Genomic DNA, 23,020 nt, shown 5'->3' with positions numbered 1-23,020 from the left:
TTAACCCCCTAAATGCCAGAGTGGCATATAGGGGCTACAAGGCATTTCTGGAGGCAAAGTGGCATATAGGAGGTTAAAATGCATATCATGGGGCAGAGTGGCATATAGGAGGGTATAAGGCTTTTCTGGAGTGCCCCATGGTATGCCTTTTAACCCCCTATATGCCACTCTGCCTCTACGAATGCCTTTTAACCCCCTATATGCCACTCTGCCTCTATAAATGCCTTTTAACCCCCTATATGGCAGAGTGGCATATAGGGGGTATAAGGCATTTCTGGAGGCAGAGGGGCATATAGGGAGTTAAAAGGGGGCAGAGTGGCAAGCCTGGGGCAGATGTCTGGCACTCCACCAGAATTGATCTGCGTTTGTTTTCTGGATGTAGCCTGCAATACGAAAAGACATCAGATTCTACTAACTTAATCAGGTTCTATTAACTTAAGTAATTGAAAGCTCCTTGACATGGGGCTCTGTGCAAAAGAAAATAAAAAGGGGGTAGAAGGGGCTGTTGGCAGGTTGGCAAATAAAAGGAAATAAAAACAAAAACAAAAAATGTCTCAATCTAAAAATGTTTGCAGTAGTAAATGTTTTGATTCCATTATGTGTAATATATTTCATTTATTAGGGCCTTTTAACAGTTTTGCTTTCTGGTACGGCAAATAGTGTGACGCGGGTATGTATAAGGGGTGCGTGTGGGTATAAGAGCTCAATCGCGAGATAAACTATATGGGGCTGCTCTCCAAATGTTTCCAGGGCTGCTTTTCAGTCCCAGTCCGGCCCTGATAACAATGTTTGCTAATAGTGCAATCATTGAAGGTCAGAACATACCTCGCATCTGGGTTTTGATAGGTAGTGGTGTCATCTGCAAGCTTTGAACATCTAGCTTAGAAGGCTTGACTGTAGAACTGAAGTTGTAAACATATTATAAAGTGCTGTGGTGTCCCAGTAGAAGTGGGTAATGTTAACAGAATATGTCACAGTATTTAAATACACTTAAGATGTATGGCGTCAAGAAAGAACTTCTAGTGAGAAATCAGGTTATATAGCATTTTTTTCCCAGCTGTTTTGTTAAATCATTATTCTCATTATATAGGTGTTTTGTATGTATTCATAGCTATGTCTTCCTTTTAGGTTTTGAGGCACAAGCTTTGTGGGGGTGCTAAATGTGGAAAGGATTCAAAACGCAACAACACCGACAAAGGAGTAACATTAAGTCTGGATGATGTTAAGCGCCATGTAAGAAAACATGTAACTTTCATTTGCTAGAGTCACATAGTTTACGAAACTGATATTAAAGTTTTATACTTTGGTAATTTGACCTTCTTTCCATGATGTGTGACATCCCTACATCCTATAAACATCTATAAACAAGATCATACTAAATGATGCATCCTAATATGTTCCATGAAAATCAATTTTAAGGCATGAGTATTAGTTTGAGTATATAATCAGCTAATAGCTGTTAACTTTATTATACAGTTATATGTACTGAAGATATATTATTTAATATCAACATGATCTTCCCAACTTATCCTGTAAATTTCTTGATCAATTTTCCTATTTATATAACCCTCTGACAGCTGCACTGACCAGAGCATTCTCATTACAGGCTCCCTGTGAGGGTGTGCGAGGTCACCCAACTGGGATGAGTTACACAGCCAACATTCTGCCCCACCATGCGGTGCGTGGAGCATTCGAGGACTTTACTTGCTGAGACAATGTGAGAGATGGATGGGAGAGCAAAACCTTTGACTGAAAGTAATCAACAGCATAAGAGAGAGATAAGCAAGAGAGCGCACAAGAGTCAGATTGAAAATTTCTATAACCAAAAATAGCATTATCCAAGTCCAAGAAAAAAAATGACAAAAATACGAATTTACCATGAGAGTGTGAGAGAACTGGAAAGCTCACTAAAGCAAGATCAGACTACACATTATTGTGAATTTACTAGAATGGTGACAACAATCTAATGCAGACATTTAAGCTTCAGGCCATTTGGACTGGGGCAGTTTTCTGTGACCTGGAATAGAAGGAAAAACTAAAGAAATTGCTCTTATCATATTCCAAACATCAACTGATATCAGCCACACAGAACACCAAGATATGGAATCACGTCAGCCTTTGTTTAAAGGAGAAGGGCAAATTGTGACCTGCCTTAACCCATGAAAAGAACTCATATCAATGCAGCAACCCTCCACATGGAAAGTGGTGGAGTATATGCTAGTATGGTACCCTAATTGTAGTAAAATCATTTCCAAAAGATAAATGCAGATAGGCTGCACCAGCAAATCCTGCGTTTAGCCTTAGTAAAAGGAGAATGTGGAGGATTATTCTTTTGGTCAGTTATGGCAATGCAGGCACTCCAGCTGTTGTTCTTCTAAATTTGATAGTATGATAGGTGTTGTAGTCCAATAGTAGCTGCAGCCCTCCAGACAAGTACTTTTATCAGTGTATAAGAACAAGATGTTTTTTTATACAAAAGTGGTGTAAATACAAAATGTAGAAGGGAAATAAAACACCCGCAATTCCCAGCAAATATTTTATTTGATACACTATGGAATTCTCATTAGGTGGCAGGATATTTTATAAGAAGGTATAGTGTTCAGTGCACACATTGAAAAGAAAACCACTAGACATAAACCAAGATTGACCGCATATAATCTGCACTGCGAAAAACAAAGTTACATTTGCTGGTCGTAAACCCAAGTTATAGAAATGATATTCTAGGTAGAAATTGGTGAGATCAAGTCTCTATCAGTTAAAATGGACTTTTACGCTACACAAGGACATAGAAATTGCTACCCTGAACATACAAAACGAATGTCCTGTGCTATATGTGGATCACAATGTTGTGTTACTTAATAACTGGTCTCTAATGGGTAGTTCTTTGTGTGGTCTACAAAGTCTATACCCTGTAATGTTTTGGGCATGTGCGAGTACGTTGTACCCTTCTGATGCCCGGATGGTACCCTCCTGATGCCTGGTCACATCACATTAATGAATTACATTAATATACCCTCTGACCCTGACAGATTGCCAGGATTTTTACAGACATGACCAACACTAGAGTTTTAACAGCTGTGAAGCTTTCCTGTATGATTTATGGTTCAGGATCTACTTTCTTTTGTTGGTCGCTGAGATCTAGGTTTGCCCTCGTGGTCTTGCTTCTCCACTCTCATATCAAGTAAACCAGGTTAGCTTATTTTTTTCTTGGCACTTGTGCCACAACTGGATTATTGCTCTCCCACCTGATCATCACAGATTGAGATAATATCCACAATGTGAATAATTTCAATGCAACTTCCAGGGACTTCAATTGGTGAAATACCCTGCAATTGACCCCCATCTGCTCTTTCTCCTGGTTGCTTGGCACTTTGTCTCTATGTGTCAGCGCAGATTTGCTTTATATTTCCTACTGTCTTACTCTTCTGGCTTTGTGGAACATAGAAAAAGATGGCAGCATTCACCTTTCATAGCGGTATGCCACACTTAGTATTCTGTGAATGTGAGTTACATGTTGGAAGATCCAAGCCCTTATTTGAGATGAACGCATGTAGGATTCTAGAGAAATCAGCCTCTTCTAATTCTCCTGCTTAGCAGAAACGGCAACCAGTTGTGGACATGGTGGCCTATGAGCCTGAAAATGGGGTGCTACAAAAACTAATAACTTAAGCATTTAACGGGACTCTTGTGAGTCCACATAACTTTAGAACTGTTTACTGTCCATGGCTGCATTGATTGTACTATGAGAAGTCAGTGTGTATACACGCAGGAGTCCAGACCTTACAAACTCCAAAAGGCAAACTATAATTTTGACCATGGGATGATTGATCACTGTGAAGAGACGTTGTTAATGATCACCCCTGAGAAACATCAGCTGCCAACATCAACTCAGTGGACTTTAATATTCAGTACGTTAGACTGGTAATTCTCTAATAACCAGGAACCCTCTTCTTGCCTTTCTTTCTACCATTCTCGTCAATTAAAATTCCTCACCTCACGACAAATAAAGAGACTAAACTACTCTGAACCCCATCCCTACACACATAACACGTATGAAGGTGGGATGATTGAATGCTGATAGCGGTAGTGATAAAAATGCAGTTATTTTTATTATTAAATCTAATATGATGAATTGTCAGTCTGCAGCGCTGCTAAAACCCAGAATCTCTAGTTGCAAGACACAACCAGGAGCGGGTTTGACATATCCATACATACTAAATTAAACTAAAGGATCAGTGTGTGTTCAGGCTTAAATATATCTAATGTTTGTTACTAGCTTTCCAAATCTGCTGTATTCATGGTTGATATTTAAGAATTGCATTTAGATCACTGTGCAAGTTTTCCATCTGTTGCTAGATAATAGGATCGAAATTACACAAATCAATTTTCTTCATTTATAAATTTGGACTCTGAGTTAATCATGTAGTTCTTTGCCACCCACATGCAGTATAGCAGGTAAGGTACCCAAGCATTGTAGTGTCTAATCGTTTAGGTGGAGGTACGGTTTACTTACACATAAATGCCAGTTTAACATTAGTGTTTGCAAATGCACACAGCTATATAATATCCCATGAATATCTACCTTGAGATGAGGTGTGTGCCTAAACTATTTGCAGCCCTCTATCTCCCACCACCATCCAAAGATATATCGCAAGTACATCTTACACAAGAAATTAAATCTCACTCTTGACCATAACAGAATGACGTAGTAAATAGCTTTTAGGGTAGATGAGAAAGAGACGTCACATAAAGAACTGCATTGCCCTGTACAAGTAAAACAATGTGCTCACTGGAATGAAAGCGCTGCAGTTTATTACACATTGTACATTCAACACAGAGTGTACAAACACATTTATTAACATTAATTTGAATCCATATATAGCATATTGTATATATCCACCTACAACTTTGCATATAAGACACCAAAGACTAGATAAGTCGACCTGTCAAGTGTGTCAGGTAACAGCACATTTTCCATAAAACTGGCGATACAAACACCAAAGCCACTAAATTCCAAACATAATTAAATTGTGGACATTTTATGCTAAACTATGTGGGTTATATGGCAGAGTAGACACTTCCCAATATAATCCTTTTTCAGGGGTGCTTTGTGAGACAAAGGGGGCAGGGTATAATGATAGGTCTGCCCACTTACCTTATGCCCCACCCATTTTGACCACGCCTGTCCTTTATATGCCCCACCTTCAAACATTTTTAACGCAGTGAGCCTGCCACATGGGGGTGACCAGGTGGACCTAGCATCTTAAGGCCAGCGGCCACCGAGTGACATGCGCGGCCGCCAGCTGGATAACACACGTTAAGATTGTAACTCACGCAACATGCAGCCAGGCATATCCAGTCGGCATTTGCCCCGTGCGCCAGTTGGCCAGCCTGAGTACGGTCAGCAGACCATCAAGAAAGAACGTTCCATTGTGTCAGCACACAGACAAATTATTAATAATAACCGTTTTTGGGTGTTAGTTTTGTTCTCTACCTCTTACATAATAGGGACACGACTGTGAATTTTTTTTTTCCCTAATAAAATAAAATCCAGCCCACACAATGACTATACTATAATAGCAGTAAAAATCCCACATATCTTTTTATGCCCTGAGAGATATGTACCTAGAACTTGTGTGCAAATGCGAATTGGTATGTGTTCATGCATGTGAGAGTGTGTAAGTGTTTTCAAGACGATTCACTCTTTTTAGTTCATTATTTTGTAATTCTTTTTATATTTTTCCATCATCTATAAATATATGAATAGATAAAATCAGTGTATATGTATCTATATAAATATATATATATATATGTATATGTATAAAATTCAGTGTATATATTCTTGGGTTGGATCCGGGACGCTGTTATGTGTTTCCCTGTGGAGAATGTTAATTACACAGGTTTATGTACATTACATTCAGAGCACAAAATGGCGAAAATATGTATACTCCTTAAAAATGATATAAAGAGAGATATTACTATGGAAGGTGTATGTGCATTACTTCTTCTAAACGCTAAACAAAAGTGTATGTTTTATCATACTGATTTTATTAATGGGTTCTATAAAATCAACTGAAAATCTGTATTGGATCCCATTTAAGCTCCTACAACTGTATCCACAACTCAGACCTGTAACTGGGACCAGTAATAATGATACCTGGGAACTCTGAGATCACAAATTATGTTATTCCGCCTGGTTTATTAATATTTCTTACTGTTTTTCTGACCAGTATATCACAGCGGAAATCCCTGCTTCAAAACCAGCAATCTAATTCATAATGTCTTTACTTCCGCATGTAATCATTAACCAGTTGTGAGTTCTAAAATGGTATCTTGATGATGGACAATTGAAAGGGTTAATATTTAAAGAGTCTTGAGTCGGTCAGCTCATTCACATATCTGGGAACTTCTTGTGGTAGGCTACCCTGAGCTGTGCCTCTTCTGAGGGAGGGGCTTTGAGAGGGGGAAGGGCTGGAATTAGATGGGTTGGGAGGAGAATTGGGCATGGGGTGGGAATGGAAAACCCAGAGTGACCCAGAAACCCAGGGAAGCAGCACTTCGTCCTGAGCCTCCTGGTCAAACCTAGACAGTTCCCTGGTATATTTACAAGATATTAATCGTAGCGATATCCAGGAGGCTTTTTTTTTTTTTTTTTTTTTAGAAAGCCTGTTGTACTATAATTTGCTTTAAATAATGTCTATTACAAATGAAATAATGAAACTATGTGAGATACTTATGAATTATAAAAACTGTAAAAATTTGGGAAAGTGCAAAAGAGGCAAATATCGGTACAACCAATCCAATTGGTTTCAATGATACCTCCAAATTTAGTATTTTCAAAAAAAAATAAAAAGACGATTTGAACTTTTCTGAATAGACCCTATATGTGCATTGTATTCCAGGATGGCAACCAATGAATATTTACCAGAGAGTGAGAAAACCTCATGTACAAATATCATTTCATTCTCATGGAAAGCTGCAGAACAGAACAGATACAATACAGTTTATAAAATAGATCTCCCGGGGCAGGAAGTCAATGAGTCTTCCATTAGGATAAGACAGAAGCGATAAGAGTCCCATGGCCCTACGTCTCAAAGAAAAGCTTGCTTGTCAATTCATTAAGCCTTGCGTGATGTTTATTGCCTTTGTTGTTGAAGAACGAAGAACGTCTCCAAATGCTTTAAAAGATGTCTTAAAAGAGGATGGTTTAAAGAAACCGTTTGCATCAATATCAGTGCTCATTTCTATGGTTAAACGGGAAGTCTTGCAATTCATGTGCATTAAGTGCATTGCTCCTCCTGGCAGCTGCCATATTCAAAATGTATGCCATATGATAGCCTGGGGCCAGTCTTTTTTACAGCCTTTCAATTTTACAGTAACTATGACCAGCTCTGAACCAAAGAGAGAATTGAGATGTTCCCCTGAAGCAAATAATCACCCCGTCCCCTGTTCACAAGAGTGCCGAGGTAGTAAGAGTGCTACCGCAGAGGCAATTAATGTTAAACATATTGAAAGGGAAGCAAAACAGAAACTAAAGAGATGTTAATGTGATTAAAATCATAAAAAGTAGCCTAAATCTCAGTGTCTTGCGCAGTGTTAAATCCGCCATGGCAGTGATACTGTGTTCTGTTTCCCAATGGAGAACTTTTAATGATGCAGGCATTTAGCCTTTCTTATTCTTCTAATCTCTGAGTAACACGTCAAGTGTTGGTTAGGGAAATAAGCAATTAATTCAAATAACAGAAATATTGCATATTTATTGCTCAGTGTAATATTTGCCTAGTATTGGGAATGGCAAGGCACAGCATTGTATTATTATTCCCCAGATCCAATACATTTCTGACAAACTACCCAAGAGGGAGTGATCTCACCCATAATAAATGGCTTGTCCAGGCTGCCTGCATTGAATATCACTTAAGTGCTCATTCACCAGGCCCATCAGTCGCTGATGTAATTGATGATGCTATATCTACTGTCCCATGGGACATAGATTTTGACTTTGGACAAGTGTAATTTGGCACATCTACAGCAGTCCTGTTCTGGCCATCAGTCGCACCGGACAAACTCGTGGTGGGCCAGTACCTAATGGCACTTCCCAAGTACCAAGTATTTGCCTCGTGTGCAGCCAATGCCATCCTTTGGTCTATGACTGCCTGCAGTGTAGCCATGTGTATCCAACAGGTGCCCACACTTGTGTCATTTGTCGTCTGCTTGCCTTAAAGTGCCAGGACCAATTTTAATCTGAGGGAATATAAATATGCATGGGATAGGAACAAGGCTTCCATGAATATAAGACAAGACCAGGGATAAATAAGGTTCAAAGTTTCTACAGCAGGAAACAATTAGCAGTCTTGATGAGACTAATGTCTCATGTCAGATTCTATGTTTCTATCTAGTCTAGACATTATTGTATTTGTTATTTTTGATAGACTATACTATATAGATCTACTACATGCTATAAGAAACAATCTGTCAAACATTGAATGGTATGTGAAGTATTTGATTATTATTATTATTTCTTTGGTATAGCGCCATCTTATTCTGCAGCACTGTACAATGGGATTATTTCCAAAGTATTTTACCAGAAAGAACACACTGAGATTGCAGTTTCAAGCACATAATTTTATTAACAGGGTGCAATGCAAATAGCACATTTACAGACAGAATGCAATATTGGCAACAATAAAAGTAACAACATAAACATACATGAGACATACTGGTACAAAAGGAGAAGGATGTCCTGTATGGACTACATTTTAAGGTAGCATGTTTTATCCAAATGAATGGCTGTCCAGCAACTCATTTACCCCTAAAAATAACTTCAAAATATCTCTTTATGTTTTTTCATTTGGAACAGGATTCAGAGGTTGCCCGGGGAAGGCGAATCCCTCATGCACAAATAATTAAGATGAGTTATTTAACAAGACTTTTAAATTAATTGGATGATTGGGCTTGTCAAAAATATCATATTACGCTCCCCAACAAAATCAGACACCAGCCTGGCATGTCTTGATAGGGTGTAGAAGGCGGGTGACTATAGAAGAGGCCCATGTTACCCACTCAATGTCCATCAATTATCAGTTCTTCAACGGTGTGGGGCAAAGTCATCTTAAAAGGGAAGTTGTTTGCCTTGGCTTTTCCATGACGCTTTTATAGGTACAAAGGGTGTCTTCCTAGAATGTTACCAAAACACTTTAACAATATTAAAGGCTGTGGAAATAGCCAGTTATAAATATAGGACCATCCCTCCAATAAAATACACCCCAAAGACCTCAGTTTGACATATACATCTGTGCAACTTTGTGCAAACCACTATGGTGAAGCTGGCCGACTTTTGACTTGTGACTTTAAACATGGGTGCTTTTCACTCAAATATATTGTTTCTTATGTTTAAAAACAGATTGGATGGAGGGGATCAAGAGGATATCTAGGAAGCCACAAGATATAGTGATATGTATAGTGATACAGCAGAGATATAGTGTCTAGAATGTTGCGATAGGTTCAGGTAGGCTAACATATCCAAATCCAAAAAAAAACAAGATGTTGAGAAACAAAGTTTCCTATATAAAATACTGGCCTGTTTAATGAAACAAACTTCCCTTTCTACCCCAGTACCTAAAATCTCCATGATCAACATGACTCACTCTCTTACTAACCAGGACGGATGCCCTGGGGTCATGTCAAGAAGCCACAAAAAAACTGGTTAGTTCTCTTATCATTTCCCGCCTCAACTACTGCAGCACTCTTTTGGCTGGCATTACTCTGTCTCTACCCTCTCCTCTGCAATCCATCCAAAATGCTGTTGCTGGGCCTATCTTCCTTACACAATGTTCTTCTTCTGCTTCCCCACTCTGTGAAGCTCTCCACTTGCTCTCTTTTACCTCAAGAATTACATTTCAAATCCTTGTACTAACTTAAAAAGCCCCCCACAGTACTGCTCCCCACTACATTGCAGCCATCATAACAAAATACTCCCCTACTGTTTTCGTTATTCCTGTGGGCTGAGGCTTTCCTCCTCACTTATCTCATCATCCTTTTTCCGCTTACCAGCCGTCACTCGTGCTGCCCCCATATCTCTGGGACTCACTTTCACCTAACCAACGGCTTTCACCCTCCCTCTCAATATTCAACAAAGATCTCAAACTCCACTTTTTCAAAAAAGTGTACCGTCTTGGTAGCTAGATCTTACCTACCACCAAGACAGGGCCCTCTACACCAGATGGATCAGTTTGCCGTAGTCTGTCTATTCTAGTCTCATCATTCCCCTTGAATATATGTATTTTAAGGAGAGGTTGTAAGCAGAGATAGGCAAAGTGCCTTACAAGGACACCAGTATCCATGGAAAGGATTGTGAAGGTCCATATAATATCCTTAAATCTATCATCGCAGACCCCACTAAATGTCCACCATCAGCTATGTTGGTGTCTTGCCCTGATTGTTAGCGCTATATAAATAAAAGATAATAATTACATATAATAATGATTACATTTAAATATTTATCTGGAGGGGTACAGCACAAGATATCCACCATGAAACCACTGCATCACCAGTACTTTGGATTATGTAATAGTTCTTGTTCTAATGTCAAATTATACTTTACCTAAACCCAGCAATATTTGGATTACGTTATAAAATAAATCCCAGGATGGCATAGGAGAAATGCTGCTGCTTCATCTCTCTCTGCACCCAATAATATACTTCCCAAGCGACATAATTTGACCCCATGTACTTCTGCTAACTCCCCACCTCTAGCCACACACCCAGCAATGCATTTACCTTCTGCCCCCTGCTGCCCCCTTCTCGTGAGGGTCTGTGCAGCCTTAAAAAGCGCACTGTGCCATTAATGCACGGAGCGCCTGCATATGACATCATAACCCTGCATGTATCACCTTCTAACCCTGACTATGGGGGCTGTGCTGTATCGGCACAGCCTGCATACAGTAAATGGGTCGGTTGAGGAGATCAGAGATCTCCCCTGTAACTGCCCCATTGAGCAGCGGGATACTGGGGGACCTGATGACAACCTGGACCTGCCGCCCAAAGCCTAGCCCAGAATATGTCATTGCACACAACCCAAACTGGCGTCCTGATCTGGACACCTGAAATGCTAGGGGTGTACAATAAATAAGCTACTAAACACTGTCCCAGAACCAGCTACCTCCATAAACGTTGCAGCAGTGTCAAGCCCGTAGTTGCGGCAGAGCACACAGAAGACCTCCTACCAAACAGGTTAAAGAGATGCACTACAAAAGGGCACCCAAAAGAGTACAATAATAAAAATAATTATGCTAATTTACCATTTCTAAATGTTCTTCTTTCATTTTAGAAAAGTTTCTCATAATTTATGTGACTCTTCAAGTGTGACAGGTGTGTTAAATGTTTCATGGGATTAGTTCCTAGTACAACACAGAATAGGAGATAGAAAGTGTTTTTAAAGCTGCAAATGAAAGACATGCAAACTGTGGAAAACTGATAGAGCCCAAGCAATTAATGGAAACAAATACGAAACAAACCCACACTGCAAACTCAGTATGAATGTTTTCATTTTAAATGGGTTTCTATAGCTTCTATGTTAAAGGCACATAATTAACAGTTTGAGTCATCAAGTCCAGTTAGGTCAAGATAAAAAAAAAAATCAAATGAATTTTTGAGTAGCATATTGTATTGTCAATTAAATAATAAGGATAGTCAGCCTACGCCTAGGGTAGAAGGTCCTGGGGGGACAGCAGCCCCTCTGTCGCATAACAGAGAGCCAATCACCCTATTGAGCATTCAGGGTCACTGTAGCACCCTGTTCCATGGGCTATTTAACAGGTATATGATCTCTCCATCCGGCCCATTAACGTAATTACCACAAACTTTGAAAAGTTCCTCTTTCGTGACAATTTCTGTCCTTTCTGAACATGTCATATTGCAAGGTAGTAAAGTAGGAGGAAGCAGGTCTGTTCTAGCACAAAGAAATGTAATTACATAGCTGACTGAATGAGAAGACACGTATCAGCCTATCACACAGGCGCTGCTGACTCATATACCCTGGATACAGACCTCTAGCATGTGTCATGAATGACTCCGAAGCATCTACTACCTTCTTCTAGACTACCAGGAGATGGAGTAGCAGGGCAAACATAATGATCATTGCTAGCCCTATAGTTACACCATTGTCTCCTTCCATAAAAATTCATTAGATCACAAAGTCAAAGGTCCTAGGCTTTGATTATAACACTAAAGGACCTAAAGCAACGCTTCAGCTATCATATGCAGATTAATGCATATAATAGCTAATTATCCCTTTTAATCAAATGAACACATTTTTCTCCTTACAAATGCATCCCTGTAATGCATTCTCCTGTTTTTCTGCCACCAGCTCCTTGGCTTACAGATGTAACTTATATAACTATTTTATCAATAATCATTATATCACTTGTGAATATTTAAATTCCTTTCAAAACACTGTTTTACATCATTGTAATAGAGATATAGAGTCTGGGTATTATAAAAAATATATATATATATACATAACAATAATAATATCTGGACATCCACTCTGGACTATTTCTTTTCAGTTTTGCTTTTTCCCCCCCCACAATATCACGTACATGATGCAAACCATTTTGGCTTAGTCTAAATGTATTATTAAGCTTGGTTAGAAAAATAATATGCATTGAGCTGTATTCTACACAAGCAGTTTCCATTTTTTAATAATACCATTATGTAAGAATTCTGATTTTTGTGATATAGTTAAATAAAACCTAGAAATCCTTGCAATTCACGTACGAAACCCAGAAAAAGACAAATCTCATGCAAAGCTCAATAATATTGTGCATCACAGAAGAAAAGTGAACATATATACATATATAGTATTTAAATAGTGGCTATAAACAACTAAACAATTATTTAGGGTAAAAAGCTGTATTTTCTAAAGAGTGGGTTTGAAGGACAGTTGCATAGTTCAACTCCATAATATAACTATAAATTGTGAAGGGCAAACCCTAGTGAGTTTCTAATGTAGTAATAATGCCGAGATGAACCTGTGTAGAGATATGTCAGTAATCTTGCATATTACCTATGCATTATGCAGGGTCAGCGGCGTACCTGTGCCCTACCTTCTCTGGAGAAACACTGCTTCAAGTATGACTCTAATTCTGCACAATTTATATACATGTAAAACTGGGAAGGTTTGCCATTTTTTTTTATTTTAAAAATTCTAAATGGTTTAACTGTTGAAAAGAGGCGTGAAAATGTCTCTGGTCCTGTAGTATAAAAAAGACCAAGTCCTCAAGGGGTTAAAGGGCATGCTTATGATTCACAATTACCATAAAACAAATCTATATCAATATATAGGCTGCGTTTATTTTACCATACCAAAGAAAACAATTTAAACCTTGACTGCATCGCGTAACCAATACAAGGCCTGGATCAAGAAAGCATTCTTTAAATCTGATACACTTTATTATTGTAACCTGTATATAATGGATTTCCCCCTGATCAGACTATGCCTGTAACTAACCACATCAAATGCTGTACTGCATGTCTGTATTAAATAAAGTTTTGATTATTTTTTTTGTGTGAACCTCACCCTGTACCTTAGCTGTTGTCTAGACAACATCAGATGGTTCTTTGTAATTGAAATGTTGTCTGGACAACCACTGTGCGATCAAAGCAAGAAATGTGTGTCTGTCTAACCTTCAGCAACAGACTCTTCTCACTGGCAGTAAATGCAACACAATTCACTTAGCAAACAAAATGTAGATGCCTAAAAAAAAACTGAATTATGATGCATTTTCCTATATGTTTGAGTCCCCATCCAGTGGTATCTTTGTTTAAAGCTGTAGATAAAAATGTGCAGGTAAGTCTCCTCTAGACCTACCAATGGAGAGCCATTTTCATAAACATCTGCAGCCTCGTATTAAATGTTATTAAGGAAATGCAATGTTGGTTTATACATGTGAAAAATTACAAAACATTACAATCAATAAGTATAGCTGTTCTACTGCGTTATGTAGTCGGCCAAGCAATAGGATTACATATCACAAAGCAATATGTATACATTATATATATATATATATATATATATATATATATATATATATAAAATGTACACCCGACTGTCAACGAAACATATATTGTTGAAATTGCCATTGGTTCCCGCAATACGTGAGTACCGAACAATATGATTATGATGATGGTGATGGTGATGGTACTACTAATAATAATAATACTTAGAGGTTCCCGACCTCCTCTTTGTGACAAAGCTGTGCCAAATTTATCTTGGCGCCAAAATGCGTATGGCTCATTAGATCTCATATAGCAGGATCAGTTAGGGCCCGCGGTCTCTAAAGAGGATTCTGTCTTTCTGCCCCAACCACATAGATATGTAGAGACGCATAATAAAGCCAATTGAACGCATTGAGACAAAATAAAGTTTATTATACATCTCGTGTGTTTATGGATCTAACCGCGAGCATGTTCACAACGCTAGAGACACTAGTTTTACAGGCTATAATCTTTCCCTGCGGTGCGATTTCTCTGGCACATAATGAGGCGATAAGAAAATATCAAGTGGCCATCTTTAACTGGGTTAAGGGTGTCGTATGTTACTTGGCCGTCTAATAGCAATATGTTAAATAATTATTTATTATACTCAACAATACTGTAGGTTTAATACTGTAAACGTGGCTTTCTGGAAATTCGACGATGCAATGCAAATTTCGAGAAGGGGGTTGATACCAACATCTGGTCTATGAAAACCGTTATTTGCCATTATCTAACATGGCTGTTAAGCATCTCAGTCGTCACTTCCTTACCAGTCGAAGATTTGTCCTGAACTAAATATGGCGGCGGTGCATTTCCGCTCGCTAGTTCAAAGCCGGCTACCCACAGTAAAGCCGCTTTGAGAGCTTGCCTGCGTCCTTGTGTGACACGGTATTTCCGGTTCCGGCCCCATTGTTGCAAAGCGATGGCGGCGCGGGCTGGTTTCCAATCGGTGACTCCTGGGGGATCCGCGACAGTGGCGGCATCGCTGGGGCCCGGGACACCGGGGCCCGCTGTGCGGATGGGCCCCGCCCCGGGGCAAGGGATGTACCGCTCTCCAATGCCTGGAGCTGCCTACCCGGTAAGAGATACGGAAGGGGGAGGGGTGCACAGATGGCAGGAGTGAAAGAGCCGTATATGAACCACTAATAGCCATCGTTACATTCTAAAGAGATCTGTGTTTGGCGACGGAAGCGCCGGTTTAACACGATCCATTGCGTGTGATTCAGACCCTTACAGGCCAACCATTTCCTCAGGGTGTGGTGGGTCGGTGTCTGCCGGCCGCTGATAGGTCGCCCATCGCTTTCTAGCCTCCTTTTAAATGGCTATATGTAGCTGAGAAGTGGTCCAGTGATGTGCATGCGCCAGCAGCAGAGTGCACAACTTGCAGGATAGCCAGGACACACATTCGCTGTGCTGGCTTTTTACTCACACGACTTATTCCGCTAACAAAGCCGTAAATCTCATCGGCGCTCTCATGCAACATTCTTCCTTCTTCCTATCTGTAGCTGATTAATACTGGGTACCATAAAACATTATGTGCAATATCTCTATTATATACCATTTATGGTGCGCTATTACTATCCCAACCTAACAATTGTGTTAAATTAACAGAGAGACCGATACAGAAGTAGATGCCATGGGCCCTGTTCCTGCAAGCTTACAATCTATTACAGCAGTTCTCATATAAAACCTGTTACTTTGTGGTTATGTATAATATTTACCATGCCAAAAAAATAGTATTTTGTACGTGAAATATTGCATTCATTCACCTTGCGTTACATTATTTTCCCCTTTGCTTGTAAGGTGTATCGGTAATAACGCCCGATGCTGGTAATTTTCTGTCAATCGGGGGGGGGGAGAGAGAGAAGACGCTATCATAACCTACGGTGGTGCGGAGATGCCCGCTTCTAGGTCCATTTCCGGCACATTTGTGGTGGTTTTTGTATAATGACGGAGTTTACTATAGAAAAAAATACAGAAAGGGGAGCATGCCCTAAAGAGCCTATACATTCAGATTCCAGGGTGCTGCTGAAATCATCACGGCGCACACCCAGCAAATAATATTTAAAAGAATCCATCCGAGGCATAAATATTGGGGTTCATTCACACTGACAGCGATGGGATAAGCAATATGTGGCCAAAGTACCCCAATTCTGGCGAGTGTGTGTGTATATATAATGTGTGTGTGTATATGTAGTAGTAGAAGTATTATTAAACACTCATCTACAGACACCAGACAGGCCAGAAGGCTTGTTTTTCCCTCAGAAAGCTCATGGTGCTTCCACAACCACAAGGGATTCCATCACCTTTTACCCACCATATTTTATGTAATGATATTTCGTAGCTACCCCAAGCCTCAACTATTAAGCCAGTATCACAACCTCATGCTGACGAGTCCCATGAAGGATGAAACAGCTGTCCATGAGTGGTGATCTGGCTATTGTACCTCTTCCTGAGTTTTGTCTAAAGGCTGTCTTGTACAGCGGGCAATTACTTTCAAGGGATCCATGTATAAAGTGGATATAGAGGCAAAGGTGATAATTAACCTTATTTGCATGCGCCTACCCAGAATCCCTTGTGGTTGTGAAAGCACCATGAGCTTTCTGAGGGAAAAACAAGCCTTCTGGCCTGCCTGGTGTCTGTAGATGAGTGTTTAATAATACTTCTACTACCCCTTAAATTTAAGTGGAAGGGTTTCCATCACCTCTTACCCACCATAACTTATGTATATATATATATATGTGTGTGTGTGCAAACTATTCTGTATGGGCACACTATAGATGTACTGGATTAGAAGAGGTTACAGGAGGGGAGGAATTTGTCCGAGTTCTCCGTGAGGGAACTCTGTATCGTAGTCTGGCTTCTGCTGCCTTTGGCACAGTTGGGGCACCCAGGAGCACGCACCTGAGGTTACAGGAGCCCTAGATCACTAAGTCTGAATGCTGACAGTGCTTAAAAGATTCTATCATGCTTGCCTCTTCTTGCCAGTCATATTGGGGAAAATCTTGGATGTTTTCTTGGATGTTTTCCCTGTATATATGCTGCCTCCTGTGTAAATGGTAGTTTCTATTGAAGCAGTTGACAATTAAAATATACTTTCCTTCAAGCTTATGTTTAAATGTTAAAATACTGTTCTCCATGTATAGTTCTGCTGGAATGTTCATCCCTGTATAGACTGCAAGTAAATGTATTTCTAGCTGTATAATTACTTGTTTTTGACTTTATTTTATGAATCCGTTGTTTCACTTTCTATCATAATGTCTATGTTAATGTAAACTTCACATGTTCCGGGGGTTAAAGGTCTACTGCCCCAAACAGCCCCACCAGGCATTATAGGTACTTATATTATATGCATATTTTTTTACTACGTTCACAAAATAAATCACACTGTGTACATTCTACATCTGTGCGTGCATGTATATAAAGCAAACCCAGATAAGGAGCTGCCACTTTATAACGAACTGTTAGCAGTAAGTTGGATATCTGCGGTTTGTATATGTGCGTGTTTATCTTCGCTCCTAGTCGCTAGACGTTGGCTGTCTGGTCTGTGTCAGATGTTGCGTGTTTCCACTAGTAGACGGCCTGCATGCCGTGCAGGTGGCGTAGAAACTACTTCTGCTTCTGTAGAACATCTTGCAGGTGGCTTGTATTTTGTGAGATCATTCATTTCCACATTAAAAAACATAGGCATATGTACCGTCCGCCTTACCTCCTTTCATACTCACTGTTGTCATAACATGTACCATTTCCGTTTTGTTTTTTTGTAGCGACCTGGGATTCTTCCAGGAAGCCGAATGGCTCCTCAGGGACCGGCCATGGGGCCACCAGGTTATGGAGGAAGCCCAGCTGCTCGACCAGGGATGGCCCAGGCGGGCATGGACCAGTCACGTAAACGGCCTGCACCCCAACAAATTCAGCAGGTGCAGCAGCAACAGGCTGCTCAGAATAGGAACCACAGGTAGATAGCGGAGTTTGTAATCCCTGAAATGCTTTATTCTCAAACGCAGTGCATTGGCTTTGCAGGACAGTTAATTGACCTGGTTCCCGGCATGATTGTGAACGTTTTCTTTTATGAAGCTCTTGGCTAAAGAATGTTGACATGACTTATTTTCCCACTTTGGTGCAGTTCTAGTCTCTTCCCATTCTGGCAGCATTCGGGTTTAACAAGTAATTTGTGGCAATTACTGCTTCAGGACCAACATTTTCCTGAATATCTAGTCGTCGTGTGAAGTGCGATGGCAGCCGTTGGTTATCCTAGGGCATCTGCAAAAGCTAAATGCCCAAAGGCGCTCCATAGGGGCTATATTACCATATTTGGTAGACCTGGCAGATTGTATTGAATAGTTATATATTAATTATTCCTATATTACTCTTGAATATTTGCATTAGTAAAATTTTGGTAAACCAAAGAAATCTAATTGTCCTTTTTTTTTTTTTTTTTTTTGGTGTAGTGCTAAAAAGAAGAAAGTAGCTGATAAAATTCTACCTCAGAGGGTGAGTATTAAATACATGAGTGAGAAGGCAGCAAATGCCATTGCTCCTATTATATGCATAAAAAGGGGTTTTGGATGTTTATTTATTTTTTTATTTACTTGCAGATTCGGGAGCTGGTACCTGAATCGCAGGCTTACATGGATTTATTGGCGTTTGAGAGAAAGTTGGATCAAACCATTATGAGAAAACGGCTTGACATTCAGGAAGCGTTAAAACGTCCTATCAAGGTATTAAGGGGTTCGAAGAAAGTGTGCATCATTGTATTGCGCAATCAGTCAACTTATGGAAGTTTATATTTTTTTTTTTCTCCTTTTAGCAAAAAAGGAAACTTCGAATCTTCATTTCCAATACATTCAACCCAGCAAAATCAGATGCTGAGGACGGCGAGGGAACAGTGGCATCATGGGAGCTGCGGGTGGAAGGACGTCTTCTTGAAGATGTGAGTATGATGTAGTAGCCTAGACATCTCACAGACATCACCTGCGTATTATGCTGTAGTTGGGTGCATTACGCTATAGTCAAACCATTCAAGATTCTATACACTCCTGTGATTTTTCAGTGGGTCCATTAGCTAGTAACTTTTCCTTTTAAACTTGGTAATGCTGAACACTGCAGTAAAACATTGTGTTAACAGCATTTCTTTTAAATGTCATAATTACATACTACATGATCCTCAAGTATTTACTGAATAATCTGCCCTTTCCAATACACAGCACATCTCTCTCTTTAGAATACCTGATCTAAGAATCCTTCAGAAGCTCGTTGCTCCCTGACATTGGCTTGGGTCTAAAACAAAGTCAATGCCGTGTTCATAAGTATATGTAGGAAAGAAGACAATATAATAGTCAGGAACTTTGTGTTGTCAGTTTGTTTAGCCGGAGCAAACATTGGTCTCCTGAAACCAGACTCAATCATTTATTGAAGCAGGGTTCAAAAAAATGTCTGCAAGGAAAGGAAGAGCTGAGCATCAACTCTCTTCTAATGCATTATTTCTGGAATGATAGGAGTCCTTAAGCAGTTTATTAAGCGCAGCGTTCTCCTTTTATTTCTTTCCCACCTTCTCTTGCAGGCAGCTTTGTCAAAATACGACGCTACCAAACAGAAGAGGAAGTTTTCATCCTTCTTTAAGTCTCTTGTTATTGAGCTAGACAAGGACCTCTATGGACCCGATAATCATTTGGTGGAGGTATTTTTTTCCCTTAATACTATGGCAAATATCATGGTCTTATCCTAATGACTGGGCGCAAATATATTGTCCATTGCATGTACGTATAACAATGTAGACCATAAATAAACATAAACACTGTTTATATTGAATATAAATGGATGTAGCTTTATAAGAGGCATTAACAAACAACCAATTCAAATAACAAAAATTCAACATATAACAAAGTACAATCCGCCCTTCCTTAGCCAGATTTTATCGCCACCAAGCCTCTGTCCACCTCAAACCAGACTATGACAGTATAACAAAATTTTATTCTAAAGGGAGGGAGGGTGGGACGCTTGTACAGCAACAGCTTTCACGATTTTAAACTGAGGTAAGAGAATTGAACTTGCGCACTGCTATTTATTTAAAACAAAATCGTCTTGTGCCACGAATGCTGCTGATTGCACCAATCAGCTGCATGCATTTTCCCGCCTCAAAAACACTTGCTCTAAAGCACAGCTGTCACCTGCCTTAACTGCCTGACAACATTGCATCTGGCTTTAACTGCAAAAGCCTGCTAAAATCAAATTGCCCTGGCTTATCCTGACCTCTGCGTGACCCCTACATCTCACTAATGTCCAGCAATGCATCACTTAGACAATGCATAAAAGCTCAATTTAAACACAGTAATGACAGTTTGCACTTTTCTAGTGTTTAGGGAACAAATAACCCATTTAAAATCCTGCAGTCCCCTGGTTGAATAAGTGCTAGTCTTATGTTTGAGACATGTTTCCACATGTTTATCTTCGCATACCCTCTGTTTACAAAAAAAGTTTTCCATATTGTATATTAACCCCAGTGATTGGATTCAAAAATTCTGAATGCTGACAGTGCTTAATAGAATCTCTCTTGCTTATCTCCTGTTTTAGCAAGTATTTTTTTAGCGCATCTAATCTCCCCACCTATGTCCTGGTATGGGAACTTTGTGCTTTTAGTAACCCTGAAGGTAAATTCCAGTCATATTGGGTAGACGGTGAACTTAGTTTTTTCCTCGTTTGTGCTGCTATAACTAGACGTGTTCCCACTAAAAAAGTTAACCATAAATTAAAATTGAATATTTCTTCAAGGTTTTGTTTAAATGATAAAATGCTCGCCTTGGTGATCCATGTGTATTATACTGGAAGTTATATCCCGTATTGGCTGTAAAGACTTGAAATAACATGTATGTATAATTACGTGCCTTCTCTGACTTTTTTTTTGACTTGTCTTTGTATCAAGAAGATTTTGTGTATTGGATTTTCCTTATCGTTATTGCCTTTGCCAATCAAGCTCTATTTTTTGCAGTGGCATAGAACCCCTACAACACAGGAGACTGATGGCTTTCAGGTCAAGCGCCCCGGGGACGTGAATGTTCGCTGCACTGTATTATTAATGCTTGACTATCAGGTATTTACAATGTTGTTTAAGCCCTAGAACTTGTTTTTAACATGTTGCTTGATTTATATACCTGATGTCCTGATTATCTGTCCTCAGCCACCGCAATTTAAACTAGATCCACGACTTGCTCGCCTCCTTGGAATCCATACCCAGACTCGTCCGGTCATCATTCAAGCTCTGTGGCAATACATTAAAACTCACAAGCTTCAGGACCCCCACGAACGGGAATTTATAGTCTGTGACAAGTATCTTCAGCAGGTTGGTTATTTGATTCTTGTGTAAATCCGGTATGAACCGCCTTTGCTTTTCTGCACTTGACTCATTTTGTATCTCTTGTAGATATTCGAGTCTCAGAAGATGAAGTTTTCCGAGATCCCTCAGCGGCTTCATGCCCTGCTTATGCCTCCAGAACCCATTGTTATCAATCACGTCATCAGGTAAAGGAAAAGGTTTTCATAGGGAAGATAGAACATATTCTGTTATATATTAATTGCTTTCTAACACTATCTTTAATTCTTGATTTTTGATATTAGTGTGGACCCTAATGACCAGAAAAAGACAGCCTGTTATGATATTGATGTTGAAGTGGATGACACACTAAAAACACAGATGAACTCTTTCTTGCTGTCAACCTCCAGTCAACAAGAGATAGCGGCTCTTGATAACAAGGTATAAAACTCAAAACATTGCTCATTGGTGCTTTTTAATCGTCATGCAAGTAATTGTAAAGTAGTAGTTAAAATGATTGAAGTATCCTGCATTGCTATTGTATACTTCTTTTGTTAGGTCCATCCTGCGGCCCTCCAGCTGCAGCAGGACTACATCTCCCATACTCAGCCAGCCCCTTAGCTGAAAGAGCATTATGGGAGATGTAGTCCTGCAGCAGCTGGAGGAGGGCTGCAGGTTGGACACCCCTGGGTTATACTCAGTCAGGCTCCTATATTTTTTTATTATTATTTTTTTTTTTTTTGATCCCATTGGTTGGTACATTATATTAAACATCTTAAGATGCTCTTCGTGTCCACCAGTGAGCACAACTTTATTTTTCCCCCCCTCATAGATTCACGAGACAATTGAAACAATTAATCAGCTGAAGATCCAGAGAGAGTTTATGTTGAGCTTTGCACGCGATCCTCAGGGATTTATTAACGACTGGTTGCAATCTCAATGCCGTGACCTCAAGGTGAGTGCGTGTCAGACCTGGTTAAACAGCGGGTGTGCTTTTCTATTTTGTTAGATGACTAACAGTCTTTTCTTCTCGCCAGACTATGACAGACGTCGTGGGCAATCCAGAAGAGGAGCGTCGAGCTGAATTTTATTTCCAGCCTTGGGCTCAGGAAGCTGTGTGTCGATACTTCTACTCTAAGGTAAGCGCACGGTGAAAGTGCTCCTTACAACTATTATTCATAAAGCCTCTCAAGCACTACTGTGTTAACCCTTAAGACTCCTTTTTGTTGGTTAACATAACCCCCTACTTTACTTTTGTCCATCCGTACTTATAGTTACGGCCGAGCGACTGCATGACTAGCCTCCATATGCAGTCTGTCCTTGAGTTCTTAAATAGAGCTCCTCTCCTCCGGTAGCAGAGTGTGCTCTTCAATATGCAGGGTCCCAAGTCTTACCTGCGCTTCATTTAATAGCACTATTAAAGTCAGGAGAAATAAAATGTAATTGAAATTGACAGTCTATAAGATTAGCATTAACATGAGCACGGGTTAAGACACTCTGGTACAGAAGTAGAAGATGATCCTGCCTTTGCAAGCTTCTTGGTAATGCAGACTGTTTCTTTCTAACTCTATGGTCCGCTCTCATGTCTCCTCTCGTTCTCCACAGGTCCAGCAAAGACGACAGGAGCTGGAACAGGCTCTAGGTATACGAAACACATAAGCTTTGGGGACTGCAAAT

At 39.8% G+C, this 23,020-nt stretch overlaps 2 protein-coding genes across 5 annotated transcripts in view; both read left to right on the top strand.

Moving 5' to 3' along the window:
• The window catches only part of LOC149286519 (acid-sensing ion channel 1-like), a 69,133-nt gene extending 67,422 nt beyond the window's left edge, over positions 1–1,711 (top strand). Inside the window, exons 10-11 of the mRNA XM_089493895.1 lie at positions 1,129–1,233; positions 1,607–1,711. Coding sequence (XP_089350021.1) covers positions 1,129–1,233; positions 1,607–1,711 — 210 coding nt within the window. The remainder of the gene's footprint in view (positions 1–1,128; positions 1,234–1,606) is intronic.
• A 13,245-nt stretch (positions 1,712–14,956) lies between these two features.
• On the top strand, positions 14,957–23,002 carry LOC149286518 (SWI/SNF-related matrix-associated actin-dependent regulator of chromatin subfamily D member 1-like). Of its 4 annotated transcripts, XM_089493888.1 has the most exons (13): positions 14,957–15,112; positions 17,802–17,992; positions 18,486–18,528; positions 18,633–18,755; positions 18,845–18,967; positions 19,598–19,714; positions 21,023–21,124; positions 21,212–21,373; positions 21,455–21,552; positions 21,649–21,784; positions 22,176–22,298; positions 22,381–22,482; positions 22,949–23,002. In XM_089493888.1, the coding sequence occupies exons 1-13, from the start codon at positions 14,957–14,959 to the stop codon at positions 23,000–23,002; spliced, it is 1,530 nt and encodes a 509-aa protein (XP_089350014.1). The 4 variants fall into 4 exon arrangements, with proteins under 4 accessions (XP_089350014.1, XP_089350016.1, XP_089350015.1 ...); XM_089493890.1 differs by lacking the exon at positions 18,845–18,967; XM_089493889.1 differs by lacking the exon at positions 22,176–22,298.
• The last annotated feature ends 18 nt before the right edge of the window (positions 23,003–23,020 follow it).

The sequence above is a fragment of the Sceloporus occidentalis genome, unplaced genomic scaffold (genome assembly GCF_023333645.1).
Source record: "Sceloporus occidentalis isolate IW3139 unplaced genomic scaffold, rSceOcc1.0.p SCAF_68, whole genome shotgun sequence".
Classification (NCBI taxonomy): Eukaryota; Metazoa; Chordata; class Lepidosauria; order Squamata; family Phrynosomatidae; genus Sceloporus; species Sceloporus occidentalis.
Note: the sequence above shows the minus strand (reverse complement) of the source record. Positions and strands in the feature narration are given on the sequence as shown.

Bases quoted from the DNA above. Each gene is read 5' to 3' on its own strand.
- LOC149286518 (XM_089493888.1), top strand. From the start codon at position 14,957: ATGGCGGCGCGGGCTGGTTTCCAATCGGTGACTCCTGGGGGATCCGCG. The intron at 15,113-17,801 runs GTAAGAGATACG...GTTTTTTTGTAG, and splicing joins TGCCTGGAGCTGCCTACCCG to CGACCTGGGATTCTTCCAGG. The intron at 22,299-22,380 runs GTGAGTGCGTGT...TCTTCTCGCCAG, and splicing joins CTCAATGCCGTGACCTCAAG to ACTATGACAGACGTCGTGGG.